We start from the raw sequence: 17,819 nt of genomic DNA, 5'->3' as shown, positions 1-17,819 counted from the left end.
TGCTGATCTGCAGAATAGCAGACTGCAGGGGATAAGTGACACCTTGAAACTATTTGGTCCACCAGTCTTTCCAAGCTGGAGCCCAGAGTCTGGATGGCAGACATTTGAGCTTCCAGCAAAGGTACAAAGACTGTTAACAGACTCCTGATGTGAGAGCCTGACTGCAGTATCCTGGAGTTGGCTCCACACTCCAAGGTAGACTGCAGAGTGGCGATGCCGTATGAGATGTCACCACACAAGCTGGAAGCAGACACCTCCGTACTTTTAGCCATGGTGGTGAAACACCTTGGCAGACTTTCAATATCTTGTTTAACTGCTTATGCGAGGCAAGCAGTCTGCTTTTCAAGTCTGGACCCCTGAAGCCCGTATCTCTCTCCTCTTCGGCAGAGCTGGGAGAAGACTTTGCCCTCCAGCGAGCCATCTCCTGGGCTGTCCCTGCCACCAGTACCTGCTCCTGCTCACTCGCGCTGGTTGTGTTACCACATGCAGAACCCTGCACTCTCCAATCCACCCAGAGTGCCAAACTCTGAGCTGGTGCTTGAGAGTAATGGAACGCATGGCGGTGCTTCCTCAGAAAGATTGTCCTTCTTTGAGGTGTCTTCCTCTGGAAGTTCTTGCTGCTGAAAAAGATCCATAAGATAGAGAAAAGGGACAAGGGTTGCACAGCAGCAGATAACAGGCATCACAATGAAAAGAAAAAAAGAAAAACTTGCATTTAAATAGCGCCTTTCACGACCCCGGACTTCTCAAAGCGCTTTACAGCCAATGAAGTACTTTTGGAGTGTAGCCACTGTTTTACTGTGGGAAATGCGGCAGCCAATTTGTGTACAGCAAGGTCCCGCAGACAGCAATGTGATAATGATCAGATAATCTGTTTTTGTTATGTTGATTGAGGGTTTAATATTGGCCAGGACACTAGGGATAACTCCCCATGCAACTTGATGTTGTCAAGCTGGCTGATTGTGTGTTTTTCTGACATGGTACAAGTAATAGTCAGAGACCCTGTTCAGATAAGCACCCAACCTCAAAATCTCCAATGCAGACAGCTGTCGAGGGGCTACTGATCTTGAGAGCTTGCTGCTATAGCTCGGAGAGGATCACAATGCAGGGTGTTCCTCCCTCAGTCTTCTCCGATGTGTTTTGCATCATTTCCTCCTGCAGAAAGAGAGGACAAGAGTTAGTGAGTGGCTACTGATAAGGACAGTGCACATGTGTGGGGTTTCTGCTTGTTGTGCACATGCTGAGAGGGAGAAGCAGCAAAATGCATGCAGAATGGGGAGGTGTTGAATGGAATGTGCCTGGAGTGTGAAGTGAGCCACGAGAGAAGCTGCAGATTCTACAAAAGCTAAGGAGTGAGTGAAGAATGCTGCTGTGAGGGCAACAAGCAAGAGGTGAGTGTGTAATAGGAGTGAGAATGAGAGGTGGTATAGTGTGCCTATGTGATGGGTGGTCAAGGATGTGATGCAGGGAAGGGAGCTGGGGGAGGAGGGGGAAGGACTGTTGCCATGTGTGTTAAGTATGTGTATTGTATTGAACAATTAACACAAAGACTTAAACGTATAACTCAAACAGGTCTTTACTGGTTGGAGGTAGGGACTATACATAGGTCTTTACTTCATGCCCACAGGCGGGAACTGAGGGGGATCAGTACCCACAGTACTATTTATACCCCTATGGCCAGGAGTGGTACTGCGTATCACTACGCCCAACAAGTAGTGCAGTCCTGTCCATAGGTTCAAAGTAGCACACATATTACATACACAACATTCCTCCCTTCCTAGCTTTACAGTCATCTCCCCATTTAACATAACGTAATAACATATATACATATATAACTTCAGGTTTACATAACAGAATAACATAGATACATAGATAACTTCATGTCAAAAACAGATCACAGATTCAGTCTCTGCGGAAAACAGTTCACAGATTCAATCTCTGTGGTGTAGTCGGTTCACGTTGCTAGAGTGACTCATTCAATAGTCCTTCCATGGATTTAACAGTTTGAACTTCCGAACTGAATTGGCTCCGTTCGGAGGGACCACGTGTGTGATCTGGTAGAGGTGATAATGGTTCAGATGGGTCATCTTCTGTTTTTACTTTTCCTTTTCTGCTTCTTGGAGACTCTCTGGGCTCCATTGTCAGCTGCCACAGCTGCCAGCTGCATGCGCAGTTCCTCCTTCTCTTCCTCCTGTTTCCGTCGTAGAGCCAGCTTCTCCCGATGTTCCGTAGACTTTTGGTGCTCCTCCATGATTTCTGCACTTTGGGAGTCGAAGTTACAAGCTGGGCAGGACAGGACATCGTAATATTCGGTGTCGTCCTGAGCTAGACCAGTGAGAGGGTCGTCTATTTCCTCCATACCTAGCTGGACGTTAGCCAGCTCTTGTTCCAAATCCAGACATCTTTCCTGAAGAGACTTCTTCATGTGTACCTCTGCATCCAGCTTTTTCTGGGCTTTCAGCAAGTCGTTTACTAGTGACCTCATTTGTGATTTTAATACTTCAACTTCCTTTGGAGATTGATTGATCGGACTATGCAATCCCTCTACCGGAGCAGCTGTTTCAGCGGTCTGTTGTTCTACGTTGACGTGAGTCAGCGTACTTTTGGCATCCAAGGGCTGCTCTGTTGCAGTCATCTCAGTCTGTGTTGCCACCTCAGCTCTTCCAATAACCTTTGAGAGCTCCGAACCCCTTTCGTTTGAATATTGAAGTTCGTGTTCAAGTTTTTCCCATTTCAGAGTCCTGTCCTTCAGCATATGCAGGAGTTGGCTGACCGTTAACTCCTCTGACATCAGACGTTTTGTGTGCTCCTGCTCCATTTTCTCCATCAGCTGCTTCTGTTGTCTTTCCAGATTCTCCAACTCTATATCAAAGAACTCTTTCGTTGCATTCAACTCTTGCTCAAAACAGCGAAGCATTTGTTCTAATTGCTGTTGTAGTTTGAAATGGAGTTGAGTTCGAGCCCGGTGTCCCTCAGAAATGGGCACATCAGTAGACTTGCCAGACTCAGAATCCACAGTTAAACTATGTTGTTGTTGCTCAGTGGAATTCTGTGCTGAAACTTTGTCTTTTGCACCTGAGTTGGGCTTACCATCATCCGTTCCAGAGTCTGGGCCGACTATCTTCACCGAGTTCTCACTCGTTATTGTTTGTAGGAAATGCCAGTCCATATTCATTTTCCTAATCCACTCCCGTCCTAGTAGTGGAGGACCTCCTTCAGATATCACATATAAGTCCATTATTTGACTGTCTTCGCCCTTGTGGGCCACTGCAACCTCTATTTTCCCGATGGGGTACACTCTTTGCCCCGTGTATGTTTTCAATATAATCCCCGTATCCTGTAGGGGAATATGTTGGAATAACTTTCCGTAATCTTTCTTATTTATGACCGTCAATGCCGATCCAGTGTCCAATTCCAGTTTTACTTGGACTCCTTCTATCTGAAGAGTGACCCAAATTGTCTGGAGGTCTGCACCCTTACCAGCGTTGAGTACTCTTAAGCTAGCCAGTTCATTACAGCTTAAGCTAGCCAGTTCATTACTGCTAGCGTCTGAATCTGACTCCTGTTCGGTCACCTTGTGTACCTTTGCGTATTTTCCTTGCGGTGACTTCTTGTTGCTGGTCTTCTTCCCTGACCTGCATACTCTAGCTATATGTCCAAGCCTACCACAAGTTCTACATTCTTGGTTTTTAAACCAACACTGGTTCTGATCATGCGTTGTCTTTCCACAACGATAACATTTGCCAGAACTCACACCCAATTTGTGTGCACTGAGCTCCGGTGACCGTAGCTGCATTACTGCCGTGCCTCTCGCTGCGGCTTCGTGTGCTGCTGCCATAGTGACCGCCTTCTCAAGCGTCAGCTCATTCTCCTCGAGCAGTCGCTTTTGTGTATCCTGTTTAAATAAACCACACACAAATTTGTCTCGTAGTGCATCTGTCAATCCCGTTCCAAACTGGCAATATTTCGCTAATTTACGCAATTCCAGCAAATATTCAGCATTGCTTTCATGCTGTAGCTGCCTTCTGTCGTAAAATTTAAATCGTTCCGCTAGCATCAGCGGCGTGGGGTTTAGATGATCTTTCAGGACAGTAACAATCTCATCGAACGTCTTATCCGCCGGTTCATCTGGTGATAACAGGTGTTTCAATTGCCCGTACGTCTTCGCACCCATTAAATTTAATAATGTTAGAGCTTTATCTTGGTCACGAATTTTATTGGCCTTACAATAATTTTTTACTCTTTCAACATATATGGCCCAATCTTCGAGGTCCCTATCAAAGGTGCTAATATTCCCGTGTTTAGGCATTGTAGATTTGCAATTTCTCAGATTTTATTTTCTTTACTTGTTATCAAAGATGGCGGCTTCCCGCTCTCGCCGTCGTCCTCCGCCCACAAAATGGCGGTTTTCCCGCGCTTGGCGGTCTTCACCCGTCCCCCGACGCCGTCTCCCTTCAGCCCTCGAGTGCGGCCCTTATCTTCGCCGCGATCGATAGCCCGCGCTGTGCACCGCGACTCTCGCACCTTGAGCTTCTGCAGCCGCCGCGCCTTTCAGTCCGAGTGCGGCTCTTATCTTTGGTCCCGATCGCTGGCCCGGCTGCGCCCCTCACTTCAAAGCGGCCCGGCCCTTATCTGCCGATCGCTATCGCCCTACCTCTCTCTCTTCCCCAGTCCTGTCTTTACTCCGGTTCACAAGCTGATGGAGGCTTCAGGGTCCTAATGCCTGTCTCTTCCAGTCGCTGGAAGCTGTCAGGATTTCTGCTGCCCTTCAGTTTTGAGTGGGGTGTTGAGGATTGAAACCTCTCTTCAACGTCCTGTCTTTGGACGAAGCCGCCTGGAATAACTGCCGCAGGGTAAGAGCCTGACTCGTCGCCAGTGTTAAGTATGTGTATTGTATTGAACAATTAACACAAAGACTTAAACGTATAACTCAAACAGGTCTTTACTGGTTGGAGGTAGGGACTATACATAGGTCTTTACTTCATGCCCACAGGCGGGAACTGAGGGGGATCAGTACCCACAGTACTATTTATACCCCTATGGCCAGGAGTGGTACTGCGTATCACTACGCCCAACAAGTAGTGCAGTCCTGTCCATAGGTTCAAAGTAGCACACATATTACATACACAACAATGTGGCATTGAGAGAGATGGAGAAATAAAGAGCTATACTTACCCTTGTAGCTCTTGTCAGGTCATTGTCAGGTCAGGACAGTTCCTGCATTTCAACCAGGTCCTGAAGTGATGCTCCTGGAGCTGTCAATCTTTCCCACTTTTCTCCAGGCCTGGTGTATGTCAAACTTCACAATCTTCCACCAAAACTTCCAGGGAGGCCACAGAGAATCTAGGGCTTTGCTTCCATCTCATTTCTGCAGAAAATCTTTTTGCAGCAAAATCACACAGCAATCTGCATTGGAGATTTTGAGGTTGGGGGCTTATCTGAACAGGATCTCTGACTATTACTTGTACCACGTCATGTCCTTTAGAAAAACACACATTCTGCCTCCCTTTAACAGGTGCATTCCCACTTTAAATAGGGCTCTGGAGGCATGCTGGAAATTACACCCAGAAAATGGGTAGGTTTCCCCGTTCCTGATGTGATTAGGTGGGAAGACCACTAATCTAATGTTAATGAGGCCTGGAAGTCAAATTACCCCGGCCTGAAATTTAGGTCAGAGGGTGCGTATTGCACTCACCCCACACGCCTGAAACCCGCTCCGGGTTAAAATCAGCTCCTTTGTTTTGAGTGGTCAGAAACAGATTGCATTTTAAACAATGCAGCAAACTCCAGCCGCCACTAATTGATTCCACTACATCATCATAATAAATGGTTGAATGAGGTTTTTAAGAATGTACAAACAGCATGTTATTCATCACTCCTATTCAATCAGTATTTCATCTAAAAATGTCAATCTCTATAGCTCTCAGACATGGAATATTATTCTGCTTACACTTACTGTGGGAAAAGAAAGGACCAGCCAAGGAAAAATCCAGGAGCCCGTGTAAACCACAACAATGCCATTAAGCAAAAGATAGTGAGGGTAACAACCTCCTGATATCTGAAACGCACAAAATAAATCTTTGGTTTATATTAGTTTCTATATGACACATTAAATGTAGCAGAACATTCAAGGGTGGTTCACAAGACAAGGTGGGGGGGAAAGAATACCGAGCACAATTGTGAGAAGATGAGGAGGAAGTGACCAGAGGCATGGTCAAAGAGGTAGACTTGAAGATGAGAAGCGATGTAGAGGGGTTTAGGATGAGACGACCATAAAAGACAATCTACGGATATTTCATTGGGAGTTCTCCTGATCGGCCGCTGTAACTACTTGGCCCCCATGTCCCCCCATGCTCCTACTTCAACCTTTCTGCCACTAAAATTCTTCACCCATTCATCTGTCGCCTTCAGACTGGACTAGCTCAATGGTCCCCTGGCTGGTCTCTCATCCTTCAAGTTGTTATTCTGCTTTCACAAGAGCACTTTCCATCAGGTTAAGCAAAAATGCAGCTAAAAACACCTGGGGGAGCATTACAATAAACAAAGACCATGGGCTCGATTTTCATTGAGCCGTGGAGTCGGGCTTGGAGGCATGCAGGGGGGTTAAAATCGCAAAAATTGGCGGGCGGGACCACCCCCCCCCACCGCCTGGTTCCCAACTCCGAGCAATTTTAACTCAGTTGTGTCTGATGGTCCCGACTCCATCCCGCATCAAACAGACAGGACTGGTCGCTAAGGCCCTTAATTACCACTAAATGGCCTCTATAATCCTATTTTAAAAGGCCCTTGCAAATTTAACCCTTTTCCCACGTAAAACACGCCTGGTGGGAAACACGAATGTGAAACCTAGCAGGAGCACTATTGGCTTGCTGACTATCAACTGCCGGTCAACCATTAAAGAGGAGATTTGATCAGCCATCATTTGCAGGTGGCAGGACTTAGTGGTCTCAGGCCTAGGGCAACTTTTAGAAGGCTTAACCACACCTGTGGAAGGTTGGAGCCTCACACCCATCTCCAGTGTGGCCTCCTGGGAAACTCCTCTCGCCACCTTCACTCAGCGCTTCCTGAACAGAGCATATACCAGAAGCATGGAAGCCATTTATTTCCTTCCCATCTGGGCATTAGAGGAGCTCGAGCACCAGCCGCGGCAGCAGCAGAACCAGGAACAACAGCAGCACCAGCAACAGCAGCAGCAGCAGGAGCGCCAGGCTGCTGCTCACCAACCTGAGGCTGCACAGGCCAGAAGGGGCCAGCACCTGGAAGCCCGTCGGCACAGGAGATACCCCCCAAACAGGGTCTACAGACGTAGGGTCACCTATCTCAACATATCTGAGCAGCAGTGCCAAAGGCGGCTCCGACTTTCATGTGAGGTAGTGACTGACATCTGCGCAATGCTACAGCAAGACCTGCTGCCCAGAGGACCAGGTGGACAAGCATTACCAGTGGCCATCAAAGTCACCACCGCACTCAACTTTTTTGCCCCAGGCTCATTCCAGGGATCAGCAGCAGACATCAGCGGCATCTCCCAGGCGGCCGCACACACTTGCATCACGCAGGTAACCGATGCCCTCTTTGCCCTCGCGCACAATCACATCCATTTCACCAAGGATTGAGCAAGTGTCACGGTGCGAGCGGTTGGATTAGCTAATCTGGCAGGCTTTCCAAGGGTGCAGGGCATTGTTGACTGCACACATGTGGCCCTTAGGGCACCCCATTGCAATCCAGGTATTTTTGTCAACCGCAAGGGCTTCCACTCCCTCAACGTTCAGCTGGTGTGTGACCACAAGAAGGAAATCTTGCATGTTTGTGCCATGTACCCTGGCAGTTGCCATGACTCCTTCATACTGCGCCAGTCTAGTGTGCCTCCGCTATTCAGTCCGCCAGACCAAATTAATGGATGGCTACTTGGAGACAAGGGCTATCCCCTGAGGACGTGACTAATGACGCCGTTGAGGAGGCCAGCCAACGAAGCTGAGGTGCGCTACAACTCCAACCACATTTCTACCAGATCCATTATCGAGCAAACCATCGGTTTGCTGAAGATGCGCTTCAGATGCCTGGATAGATCAGGTGGAGCCCTGCAGTACTCAGCAGCCAGGGTCTCCTCGTCCTGGTTTGCTGTGCACTTCACAACATGGCACAGTGTTGTGGCTTGCAGATTCCTGAGGACCAAGTGGCTCCTCACATATCCTCCTCAGACGAGGAGGAGGAGGGCGAAAATGAACATCCTGCAGAGGCCCATCAACCAGCGGCAGCATTACGCGAGAACATTGCTGCCCGGGATGCAAGGAACGCACTCATCCTGGCCAGATTTGCTTAGCTTAGTCAATCAAACACTTTTGCCTCACAGCTTCTTACCAGAGCATCGACAATGGCCAAGAACCAGAGGATTCCTATCACTCTGACCACCATACTGACAGTTGCAAATATTCCTAAGGCCTCAATGTAGATGTCCCAATAGTGAAATGACAGACGATACAACTGCAACATTTGCCATCAGAAATTTTATGTACAATTACGACGTGATGGCATTTTTACACTAAACACAAAATTCCACCCAAGTGACTACCCTTGTGACTACTTGTGCTTTATCTTCCTCTTACGCATGCTCCTACGTAGTGCTTCCCCTGTGGCTTCAGCAGATGTGGAGGCCCCTTGCTCACTTTCCTGCTGCTCCTGTGTCGACACCTTTGGCGGGCGTCCTCTGGGGCTGCGAGCCTGTGAGGGCTCGTCAACAGTCTGCTGCTCCTGCAGCTGTGCAGTGGTTGAGACGTCTATCTCACTTGGGTGTGGACTCCGGTGGGGCTCTGAACAAGGGCTCTGCAATGGTATGGAAGTGTGAGCGCTTGGAGAGGAGCCCCCACTTCCTTGAGGTCTGCCACCAACCTCCCTCTCATGGGTCAGGTCCCCCTCAGCGCCTGCAAGTGGCTGGAGAGCACCTTGCTGCACATCAGGGGGACCATGGGGACCCGTATCTCCAATGGCAGTCCTACTCAGAAGGACTTCCATGAAGATCTGGTTTCTGTGTTCAATAGATGCCCATCGCTCCTCAAGAGATGTCATTCTATTCTGAATAATGACCATGTTTTCCATACCCTGGCGACTAAGCTCCTCCATAGCCATAGCCCTTCTCTCCTCTACCGTAGCCATCCTCTCCTGTACGGTAGCCAGCCTTACCATGGAGGTAGCAATCGTTTCCACAGAGGTAGCCATCCTTTCCATGGTGATGCGTTCATACGCCAATGACTCCACAAAGGCTCTGCTCATGCTCGCTATGGACTCCTCCATTCGCTCCACACTCGCAGCGACCCTGGAGACAAAACCTGCCAGAGACTCCTGTATCTGTGTCTGGAGTTCCATCACCTCTGATCTTATGGATGGACCCAGAGGCAGAGGGTCAACATGCTGCTGAGCCGAGCTAGCAGAGTCCTGCGCCCTCCAACTAGGACTCTCCACTGCTGTCCCTGTCTCCACAATCTGCTGATGCTCACTTGTGAGCTGTGATTCACCAGGTGACAACACTACTCTGTGTCCCGAAGGTCCCACCGAGGTGTGAGTGTCTGCGCTGGTGCTGGGTGTGCTGAATTCTGCTGACACTGCGCCCTCAGAGGTTGCAGCTTCCTCTGAGGAGTCTGGCTGCTCAGCCTCTTCTTCCTGGCTAGGGGTTCGGATGCCTGTGATGGTCCTGTGGGGGAGTAAAGGAAAGAGTCAGAGATGTGATGCAAAGGCTACATGCACATAGCTTTTAACAGATGCTCATAAGTCCATCTGTTACAGCTTCACAATCATTATCAGCAACTCATGCAATGTCAAAGAGAGAGATGGGAAACTTTTCCGTCACCAGCTTGCTGTGTGGCACCCGTCTGTCCATCCCCCACGTGCGAATCATCCTCAATGCCCATGATTTCCAGGACGGCCTCCTCCCAGGGGGTCAGGTGGGCTAATGAGGCTGTCCCTCCTCCTGTCCTGGCTCGCTCTCTTTTGTTGTGAGCTCTCTTTTCCTGCAATGAGGGAGACAAGTGGAGGTTGAGTGAGAATGATTGAGTGAGTGTAGAGATTGCATAGCATAGATACTTAGAAGGAGACAAAGATGGAGTGAGGTTGCAAGACCAAGGGCCCTCCCTGTGTGTTTTCAGTTGTGTTCAAAGCATCAGAGTGATAAGGAGTGTGAGGGCTGCATGGTAGAATAGTTATGTGAATGTGAGCATAGAGAGAGAGGGAATGGGTAAGGGTGCATGGATGTCAGTGTCAAGTGGGATGCAGAGGAAGAGATTGCTAAAGCTGAGTGCTGGTGAGGAAAGTCAATGGGGATCAGATTGAGGGTGATGGGAAATTCATACTCACTTTTCCAGTGCGCTAAAGGTCATGAAATCTTTTCCTGCACTGCATCCAGGTTCTGCGGGTGACTCCCAAGGAGTTGACCTCCTCAGCCACTTGCATCCACACAGCCTTGGTCTGAGTGGGAGGCCTCTTCCTCCCTGATGAAGGGAACAGGACCTCCCTGTTGGCCCTAGCCCCATCGACTAATGCCTGCAGTGCCGCCTCGTCAAAGCGAGGAGCTGCTCTTGCCCTCCCGCTTGTCATCTTTCCTGCAGGTCCCTCTGACACCAAATGGAGAAAGCTTGGAAGCCTGCAGTAGAAGCAAGGCTTACTGTGGACCTTAAATGCAGCAGCAATGATGACGTTATCGGAGGGGACTTTCAGTCATGAAAAACCCATTTGCAAAGGCTTCCCACACGTTGGAAATCAATTGGGCAACTGAGTTAAAATTGCATCAATCTCCCACATCCATTTAGATTCGTGTGGGAAACACGAAATTCGGATAACACGACAACAGCCCGCACCTGACTTAAAATCCAGCCCCATGTTTCCAACTCTGCACATTAAAATGGTGCTTACAGTAATACCCAAAATGGCTTCCATGGCTACACTCTGAAAGGCTGGCTCACTCATACGACTTCAGGCCCTGAGCCTTAGAATTCAGCTGCATAGGATGGATACCAGTGCTGAAGCATTCTATTAACACTGACTCTCTGTCACTTAGAGTCAAGCAAAGCAAGCCAATCAAGCACTGGTGTTATTTTGGGCCTATGCGTAGAAAGCACTGATACTGGTGTAAAAACCCTCATAACAACTTTTTCTATGTGGAGGAGATAAAAGATTCCACAAAAACCACTTTGGCTTCACGAACATTTTGAAAATAGCATCCTTTGACAAAGTAAACACTGTCTTACACGATCATGGTGTGTGTAGTGTATGTGCCTTTAAGACAGAACTACTTTTACAGCTCCTGTATACTGTAGTACTGGCAGTGACCACACCTGTATATAAGATTTGCGCATGCCTCTGTACCCCCAGTCTTGAGACTACCCTCCTCCAGTAAATACCTGTTTATTGTTAAGTTACAGCATCCGTGTGGTTATTGAAAAACAGCATACCCTCAGAATCACGGATCTAACAGTGGCGACGAGTGTCGATTCGAATCTACCTGCAACTAAAAAAAAAAAGTCGAGGCCAGGAACACGGGCGTCGACCACGAGCAACCGCCCAGTCGTCAGGCAGAGAGTGAACATCGCAGGGGAGGCTGTGGAGAGCCGGGCTTGGTTCCCCAGCCACGACGATCAGCAAGAGACTGACGACAGGTCCAGCGCAGACCCTTCCCGGGCAGCGGCGGCTGGAGCTGACCGATGGCGGAGAGAAAGCCGAGCAGCGTCGACGGGGTAAGACAGAGGGTGAAGCGCACAGGGCGCAGCCAGGGGTTGAAAACCGAGCGGCGTCGAGAAAAAAACAAAAAAAACAAACCGGAGAGAGAGAGGGTAAAGAAACAGCCGGGTTCAAGACCGAGCGGCGTCGAGATAAAAAAATTAAAAGAAGAACGCGCAGAGCACAGCCAGGGCTCACGGGCTGAACAGGGTCCGCGGGGAGAAGAAGGGAGAGCGTGGGAGACGCCATTGAGCCGCGGAGAAGAAGGAAGAGCGCGGGAGATGCCATTTTTAGAAGCCGCAGCAGGGAAGCAGGGCAAGCGCGGGAAGGAAGGAAAGTGCGGGAGACGCAATTTTGTGCCAGCGGAGAAGAAGGGGAAGCATGGGAGACGCCATTTTTGACAGTTAAATCACACCCAGGGATGACAAAGAGTGGCAGTATCTCTACGTTCGACAATGAAGTCGAAGATTGGGCGACATATGTGGAACGTATTGAGGTGTACTGCAGGGCGAATGAAGTGCCAGATGCTAATAAAGCACTGCTTTTGTTAAATTTCATAGGTGCAAAAACTTATGGGTTACTGCGAAATCTAATAACCCCAGAGAAGCCGGTGAACAAGAATTTCGAAAGCATAGTAGAAATCCTACAGGACCACTTAAACCCCACACTGCTGCTGATAGCAGAACGATTTAAGTTCCATAAAAGGAACCAACACAAAGACGAAAGCAATGCTGAGTACCTAATGGAACAGCGCAAGCTATCGAAACACTGCCAGTTTGGAGAGGGACTAGCAGATATGTTAAGGGACAAGTTTGTGTGTGGGCTACAAAGTGAAGGAACCCAGAAACGGCTTATATCAGAAAAGGATCTTACGCTGGACAAGGCTTTCAGTATGGCAGAATAACACGAAACAGCCGCAGGGGGTGCTGCAGAGATACAATGGGGACCGCAAGAATATGGCACCAATGAAATGTCCTATGGAACAGGGAAGTGCTATCGCTGCGGCAGAACAACACATGACCAGAAGGATTGTTGGTTCAAGGACCAAGTGTGCAGACAGTGTGGGAAAGCAGGACACATAGCAAGAGTCTGCAGGTCTGGGAAGAAAACCAACAGTAAGAAATCTCCACAGGAGAAGTACAAAAAGGTACACCAGGTGATGGACAGTGGTTCAGACAAACAGAAAAGTGACACAGACTCCGGAAGCAAGGAGCTGGGTTGTCTGAAACTGCATAAGGTAACCGAAATGGAGGATCACCAGGCTATCTGGGTTACACTCAAGATAGACGGAGTCCAAGTGAAAATGGATATATATGTATTGCCAGATGGAGGACCACCACTGCTAGGACGTGAATGGATCCGGAAGATACAATTAGATTGGCATTCCATACAGGCACTGAAGGTTGAGGCCAAAAAGGATGACGACGTCACACCTGGACGACTGTCCAAAATGCTAACTGACACAAAAGAAGTGTTCCAGGAGGGACTAGGAACACTAAAAGGCATAACAGCAATGATTAAAATAGAGGAAAATGCAAGCCCAAAGTTTCTTAAGGCCAGACCAGTGCCTTATGCGATCAGACCAGCTGTTGAAGCAGAGCTGGAAGGGTTGGAACGTTCAGGAGTACTGTCCAAAGTGGACTGGAGCGAGTGGGCTACACCCATCGTTTCTGTAATGAAGAGGTCGTTGAGTAATACGCCTGGGGAACCAAAGAAGGTCCGCATCTGTGGGGATTTTAAGGTGACAGTGAACCCAGTCCTTCACGCGGTACAATCTCCGCTTCCACGAATTGAGGATATTTTCGCCTCGCTATCTGGAGGTAAACGCTTCACCAAAATTGATCTAGCCCAGGCGTACTTGCAAATGGAGGTAGAAGAAGCTTCGAAACAATACCTTACGATTAACACTCATAAAGGTCTCTATCAATACAACCGGCTGGTGTTCGGAGTAGCCTCGGCTCCGGCTATCTGGCAAAGGGCGATGGATCAGGTCCTGCAAGGGATTCCAGGGACCCAGTGTTATTTGGACGACATCTTGGTCATGGGCGAAAATGACAGTGATCACCTCGCCAACTTGGACAAGGTGCTCACCAGATTAAAGGAGTATGGGCTACGAGCTAATCGCCACAAGTGCGAGTTTTTCCAGAAACAGATCTCGAATTGTGGCCACGTCATCGATGAAGAGGGGTTACATAAGTCCCCTGAAAAGATTGAGGCAGTAGTCAAGGCTCCAGCACCGGAAAATGTGTCACAACTGAGGTCGTTCCTCGGGCTGGTAAACTACTATCACAAGTTCTTACCAAATTTGTCCACGGTATTACACCTACTGAACACCCTACTGCAAACAGGGGTACCATGGAAGTGGGATGACAAACGTAGATGAGCTTTCCAGAAGTGTAAAGAATTGATCACATCAAAAGAGGTGTTGGCCCATTTCAACCCAGCACTACCAATTCGTTTGGCATGTGATGCATCACCCTATGGTATTGGAGCGGTGCTGTCGCACAAATTCCCAGACGGGTTGGAGAGGCCAGTAGCCTTTACATCTTGGTCACTAACCTCAGCCGAGCGCAACTACGCCCAGATTGACAGGGAGGCCCTCAGCCTAGTATGGGGAGTAAAAAAATTCAACCACTATCTGCATGGGCAGAAGTTCACCTTGCTGACTGACCACCAACCGCTTGTCTCCATCTTTAATCCTAAGAAGGGCGTTCCAGTGATGACTGCACAACGGTTACAAAGATGGTTCCTGTTTCTAGGGGCGAATCAATATGAAATAGAATATAAAGGCACGAAACAGCATGGGAACGCTGATGGGCTGTCACGCCTGCCACTGCCTACTGTGGAGGAAGCACCAGCAGTGGACCCTATCGAGATATTTTATTCGTCAATAATTGAACGATTGCCAGTAACGAACGCGGATATAGAGAAGGAGACCCGCAATGATCCGACGCTGTCTCGGGTATATAAGAACATAAGAACATAAGAAATAGGAGCAGGAGTAGGCCAATCGGCCCCTCGAGCCTGCTCCGCCATTAAATAAGATCATGGCTGATCTGATCCTAACCGCCAATCCACTATCACAGAACCATCTCCTGAATCTAACAGAATTAGACACACGAAATAGGAGCAGGATCAGACTACATGGCCCCTGGGCCCGCTCCGCTACCCACAGGGCCATGACCGATCCGAACCTAGACTCATGTCCAAATTCCTGCCCGCTCCCCGTAACCCTTAATTCCCTTTACTTCTAGGAAACTGTCTATTTCTGTTTTAAATTTATGTAATGATGTAGCTTCTACAGCTTTTTGGGACAGCATATTCCATGGACCTACCACCCCCTGAGTGAAGTAGTTCCTCCTCATCTCAGTTTTGAAAGAGCAGCCCCTTATTCTAAGACTATGCCCCCTAGTTCTAGTTTCACCCATCATCGGGAACATCCTCCCCGCATCCACCCGATCCAACCCCTTCACAATCTTATATGTTTCAATAAGATCGCCTCTCATTCTTCTGAACTCCAATGAGTAGAGTCCCAATCTACACAACCTCTCCTCATATGTCCATCCCCTCATCCCCGGGATTAACCGAGTGAACCTTCTTTGTACTGACTCGAGAGCAAGTATGTCCTTTCTTAAGTATGGACACCAAAACTGTATGCAGTATTCCAGGTGCGGTCTCACCAATACCTTGTACAACTGAAGCAATACCTCCCTATTTTTATATTCTATCCCCCTAGCAATGAAAGCCAACATTCCATTGGCCTTCTTAATCACTTGCTGCACCTGCATACTAACCTTTTGAGTTTTGTGCACCAGGACCCCCAGATCCCTTTGTACTTCAGTACTTTCCAGTTTCTTGCCATTAAGATAATAACTTGCTCTACGATTTTTCCTGCCAAAGTGCATAACCTCACACTTTCCAGTATTGTATTCCATCTGCCAAATCTCTGCCCACTTACTTAGCCTGTCTATGTCCCCTTGCAGGTTTTTTATGTCCTCCTCACTCACTACTTTCCCTCCCATCTTAGTATCATCTACAAACTTTGATATGTTACACTCGGTCCCCTCCTCCAAATCGTTAATATAGATTGTAAAGAGTTGGGGACCCAGCACTGACCCCTGCGGAACACCACTAGTTACTGATTGCCAGTCTGAGAATGAACCATTTATCCCAACTCTCTGCCTTCTGTTAGATAGCCAATCCTCTATCCATGCCAGAATATTACCCCCAATCCCGTGATTTTTTATCTTAAGCAATAATCTTTTGTGTGGCACCTTGTCAAATGCCTTTTGAAAGTCTAAATACACTACGTCCACTGGTTCCCCTTTATCCACCCTATATGTTACGTCCTCAAAGAACTCCAGCAAATTTGTCAAACATGACTTCCCCTTCATAAAACCATGCTGACTTTGTCCTATTAAATTATGATTATCCAAATGTCCTGTTACTGTCTCCTTAATAATGGACTCCAAAATTTTACCTACCACAGATGTTAGACTAACCGGTCTATAGTTTCCAGCCTTCTGTCTACTGCCCTTTTTAAATAAGGGTGTTACATTAGCAGTTTTCCAGTCTGCCGGGACCTTTGCCGAGTCCAGGGAGTTTTGGAAAATTATTACCAATGCATCCACAATCCCTACCGCCACTTCCCTCAAGACCCTAGGATGTAAGCCATCAGGTCCAGGTGATTTATCCGCCTTGAGTCCCATTATTTTACCGAGTACCACTTCCTTAGTGATTTTGATCGTGTTTAGCTCCTCCCCCCCTTTAGCCCCCTGTTTGTCCAGTGTTGGGATATTCTTAGTGTCATCTACTGTAAAGACTGATACAAAATATTCATTCAGTGTTTTTGCCATCTCCATATTTCCCACCATTAATTTCCCAGTCTCATCCTCTAAGGGACCAACATTTACTTTAGCCACCCTTTTTCTTTTTATATAACTATAAAAACTCTTACTATCTGTTTCTATATTTTTTGCTAATTTACTTTCATAATCTATCTTCCCTTTCTTAATCAATCTTTTTGTTATTTTTTGCTGTCTTTTAAAGTTTTCCCAATCCTCTATCCTCCCACTAGATTTGGCTACCTTATATGCCCTTGTTTTTAGTTGAATACTATCCTTAATTTCTTTACTTAGCCACGGATGGCTGTCTTTTCTTTTACACCCTTTTCTTCTCAGTGGAATATTTTTTTTTGGAAGTTGTAAAATAACTCCTTAAATGTACACCACTGATCATGTATCGTCTTACCCTTTAATCTATTTTCCCAATCCACTCTACTCAATTCCGCTCTCATACCTTCATAGTCTCCTTTATTCAAGCTTAGCACGCTTGTTTAGATTCCAACCTTCTCACCCTCTAATTGAATATGGAATGCAACCATGTTATGGTCACTCATTCCAAGGGGATCCTTTACTAGGACATTTTTAATTAATCCTGTCTCGTTACACAGGACCAGATCTAAGGTTGCTTGCCCCCTGGTCGGTTCAGTTACATACTGTTCAAGAAACCCATCCCTAATACATTCAATGAGCTCATCTTCAAGGCAGCCCTGCCCAATTTGATTTGTCCAATTAATATGATAGTTAAAATCCCCCATAATTATAGCTGTTCCCTTATTACAAGCCTCAACTATTTCCTGATTGATACTCCATCCAACAGAGTTGCCACTGTTCGGAGGCCTATAGACTACGCCCACTAGTGTTTTTTTCCCTTTATTATTCCTTACCTCCACCCAAACTGTTTCATTATCCTAATCTTTTGACCCAATATCATTTCTCTGTATTACAGTGATTCCTTCCTTTATTAACATAGCCACCCCACCTCCCCTTCCTTCCTGCCTGTCCTTCCTGATCGTTAAATAACCTGGTATGTTTAATTCCCAGGCATTGTCACCCTGCAGCCATGTTTCTGCAATGGCCACAAGATCATACCCATATGTAGTTATTTGTGCCATTAACTCGTCTATTTTGTTATGAATGCTATGTGCATTCAGATAGAGAACTTTCAAAGATGTTTTGTGACACTTAGTTCCTGCTTTTGCCCTTTTTATTACTTTACCTTTTACTCCATACCTTCTGCCACTTCCTGACACGCTCTGGTTTTTAATTTCCCCA

The 17,819-nt window shown here is 47.5% G+C and overlaps 1 protein-coding gene across 1 annotated transcript in view; it reads right to left on the bottom strand.

Moving 5' to 3' along the window:
• slc13a1 (solute carrier family 13 member 1) overlaps positions 1-17,819 on the bottom strand; it is a 78,649-nt gene that overhangs the window by 24,141 nt on the left and 36,689 nt on the right. The window contains 1 exon segment of the mRNA XM_086009787.1: positions 5,953-6,058. Coding sequence (XP_085865913.1) covers positions 5,953-6,058 — 106 coding nt within the window.

The sequence above is a fragment of the Somniosus microcephalus genome, chromosome 16 (assembly GCF_052327205.1).
Source record: "Somniosus microcephalus isolate GS21.2 chromosome 16, FLI_Smic_1.0, whole genome shotgun sequence".
Taxonomy (NCBI): domain Eukaryota; kingdom Metazoa; phylum Chordata; class Chondrichthyes; order Squaliformes; family Somniosidae; genus Somniosus; species Somniosus microcephalus.
Note: the sequence above shows the minus strand (reverse complement) of the source record. Positions and strands in the feature narration are given on the sequence as shown.